We start from the raw sequence: 3,393 nt of genomic DNA, 5'->3' as shown, positions 1-3,393 counted from the left end.
TTCACCTCAGATTTGTTCTTGCCGGACGAAGCATCGGGTTTGTTGAACTCCACTTCAAGCTGCTTCAGGTTTGCTGGCGCCCACTTCAAGCCACTTCAGGTTCGCCGAGAACCCACGTCAAGATTGCAGTTCCGCCAACAACACCACGGTCTCAGCTCATATTCTCTTGCGACATAGTTTTGCTTTTGCTTTTTCTTTTTTCTTTTTTTACTTTTAGTTTTTTTTTTTTTTAGTTTTTTTTTTAAGTTTTTTAATTGTTTTAATATTTATAGTTTTTTAATTAGTAGTTTTTTTTTTAATATATTTTTTAATTTCTAAATAGTTTTTTTTTTATTATTTTTAAAAAATGTCCTACTTTTTCAGCTCTCAAAATTGTACCGTTTGGATACAAACGGTGTTATTTTGAACTACAGATGAAACTATCACATAGAAGTTGGATCCTTTTCAAATGACATTTTATTTTTCATAATTTGCTATAAACATGCCGGAAAAAAAAATCATGCTTAAAATTAAAAAGATTTGACATAAACCTATACTTGTCATATACTTGTCATATGGGGGTGAAAAATAAAACACATGATAGGGTCACGGAATAAAAAGTAGTATTTTTAAGAATTTTACAAATTTTAGAGTTACCAAAACCCTCGTACGGACCAATACAAATCCGCTTCTTCTAACAATTTTTTTCAATCATACCAATTTAAGCATCGGAGTTTTCTTCCATCAACTTGCTCCTACAATTTCTTGTGCTTGTCTTTTCCTAACCTAAAGTCAATTGTTCTAACAACAATTATTAATGGAATGCCATTCACTTGACTTATACTAAAAGTATATGAGAAATTGATATTTTATTTATTATGTGTATATTTATCATCAATGGGAATAGTTGACTGAGTTTTGTCACAAGTGCCCTCTTATTGCACTATTTCCACGACGTGTTCCGTACTTTACTTTTATATTGTTTTTTCCTTCTTTCCCCGTAGCTGGGTACGTTGAATACTGTACATTTGCTTTCGTGGACTTCGTCGAACGTGCAATGCATTGACTGGTAAAAGCAAAAATCATGTTCGTAGAAATTTTAACGCGGCAATCCAAACTTCTGGAAGTCTTTAATCACGCAGCCCAAGACGAATTGGCCAACCACTTGCTACGATTGTTGACCAAAAACCATTCACGTCAGTGACGTGGCATGCATCCAGCGGCACAAAAAAGTTCACACGATTTCTACCCAGCGCGTGATCTCCCTCTATAAATACAAAAGAGACCGAGGAGAGTTTCCCAGTAGAATTCTCTGGAAACGAGATAACAGAGCAAAAGTTGAAGAAACAGAGCAAAAACAGAGTAACAGAGAACAGGGGCGACCTGAGTGATCACCTACAACACAGGGAAATGGCAAGAAGATTAAACATGGTTTTTCTTTTGGTAGCAGCAGCTTTGCTACAGAGCGCTGCGGCGCAGACGGCGTATGTGGTGGGTGACGCTTTGGGATGGACCGTCCCTCCTACTGCTGACACGTACAGCAACTGGGCAGCCAACAAGACCTTCGGCGTAGGCGACATTCTTGGTAAAAACACAACCAAATTTCAATTTCAGTTTTCTTATTCGATTCGAAATTCTAAATTATTAAACGAATCTGAGCGATGAAGGTTTGAGTATAATTGTATAAATTTGTTTTTGACTTTTTGTCTCTTTTTGAAATTATGCAGTCTTTAACTTCGTAACAAACAACCACGACGTAGCCAGAGTCAACAAGGCGAATTACGATTCCTGTAGTTCTGCTAGCCCCATTTCCCGCCAAACCACCGGTCCGGCGAATATTACCATCGGTGAGACTGGGGAGCATTACTATATCTGTACAGTCACCGGTCACTGTTCCGGCGGTCAGAAGTTGGCAATCAATGTCACAGCAGCTCTTTCTCCAGCTCCTCAGCCTAGCGCTCCTTCACCGGCCACTCCTCCTTCCACCGCCACCCCACCATCCACCGCCACTCCTCCTTCCACCGCCACCCCACCATCCACCGCCACCCCACCATCCACCGCCACCCCACCATCCACAGCCACCCCACCATCCACCGCCACTCCTCCTTCCACCGCCACACCTCCGTCGACCGCCACCCCACCATCCTCCAGCACCAGTCCTCCATCGCCCACCATTGCTACACCTCCAAGCTCAGGCACCCCTCCTTCAACGCCGTCTCCTACAACATCTCCCCCTCCACCTTCAGGCGCTACATCCCTGGGTGTTACAGGCTTCTGCGCCACCTCCTTGTCGATTGTCATAGCCTTGTTGTTCTAGATATAGATATAGGATGGTAGAGAATTCGTGCAATTCATTTTACACATGTTATTTTTATTAAACTGATTGAGTTTTTTTATATTACAATAAAGCTGATTTTCATATTTCAGCTATGGTTGGTTGGTTTTTGCTACTTATTGTTGTGTACTCGAATGAAAATTAGAGCTAGTATGATGATGTGATCGTAAATTTTCAATTCCTTAAAAAATAAATCGCTTACAAAATATAAACATTTCTATAAGCATATCCCAAAAATTTTTTTCCTTTCAATTTTACTATTGGAATGCCAAATTTTTAAAAATATTCCCTTAAAAAAATAAAAAACGCAAACTTTGCTTAACCCTCTAAAGTGACATCATTTTTGCAATGCACGCCTAAAATTTAATTTCTTTTAATTTAGTATATCTATTTTTCAATCGATTGTAATCTTACCCATTCGTTAACTGTTTTAAAAAAATACCCCTATTTGTTTAGGAAAAAAAAAAATTGCAAAGATATAAGGCGTTGGTCAGAATATAATGGTATTTTCAAAAAATTTCATGCTTCAATATTTGCAAAAAAAATTAAAATATTTTTTCTATAAAAAAAAAAAATGAGGAGTATTTTGAAAACTTTTGTTAACATTTAACAAAAAAATTTAACAGTTGGTGCGTATTGAAAAAAATTTAAATTTCAATATACTAAATTGAGAGGTTTTGAACTTAGAAAATATTGCAAAAAGAATAACAATTTAAGATATATAAGTGAAATTTCAAAAAATAATAATAATAATAATAATAATAAAGCTTTGCTACACGGCTGGCCTACAGCCATGCCACAACCAACCATGGGTCAGCATTCTCACGACCTTAGAACACAAGGTTTTGTTTTAAAGGATAGTTCAATCAGTTGGAGTAGCTCAATCGATTAAAAATCATACTTCATGAAGCGGAGGTTACTAGTTCGAATCCTTCTTTTTCCTTTTATATGGATATGTAAAAATAATAAAAAAAAAAACAAGATTTTTATGTTATTTATTTATTTTTGGTTCTTATACTTTTTTATTAAGGACAAACCTTTTTTTAAAACTCTATAAGGGGTTATATATAAGATACATT

The 3,393-nt window shown here is 36.6% G+C and overlaps 1 protein-coding gene across 1 annotated transcript; it reads left to right on the top strand.

The window, feature by feature from the left end:
• Positions 1-1,286: 1,286 nt before the first annotated feature.
• Positions 1,287-2,429, top strand: LOC132166199 (cucumber peeling cupredoxin-like). The gene is made up of 2 exons (XM_059576979.1): positions 1,287-1,564; positions 1,707-2,429. Exons 1-2 carry the CDS (start codon positions 1,390-1,392, stop codon positions 2,294-2,296), a joined length of 765 nt encoding a protein of 254 aa, XP_059432962.1. The 5' UTR covers positions 1,287-1,389; the 3' UTR covers positions 2,297-2,429.
• Positions 2,430-3,393: the final 964 nt, after the last annotated feature.

The sequence above is a fragment of the Corylus avellana genome, chromosome ca11 (genome assembly GCF_901000735.1).
Source record: "Corylus avellana chromosome ca11, CavTom2PMs-1.0".
Classification (NCBI taxonomy): domain Eukaryota; kingdom Viridiplantae; phylum Streptophyta; class Magnoliopsida; order Fagales; family Betulaceae; genus Corylus; species Corylus avellana.
This window is presented reverse-complemented; position numbering and strand designations above follow the sequence as displayed.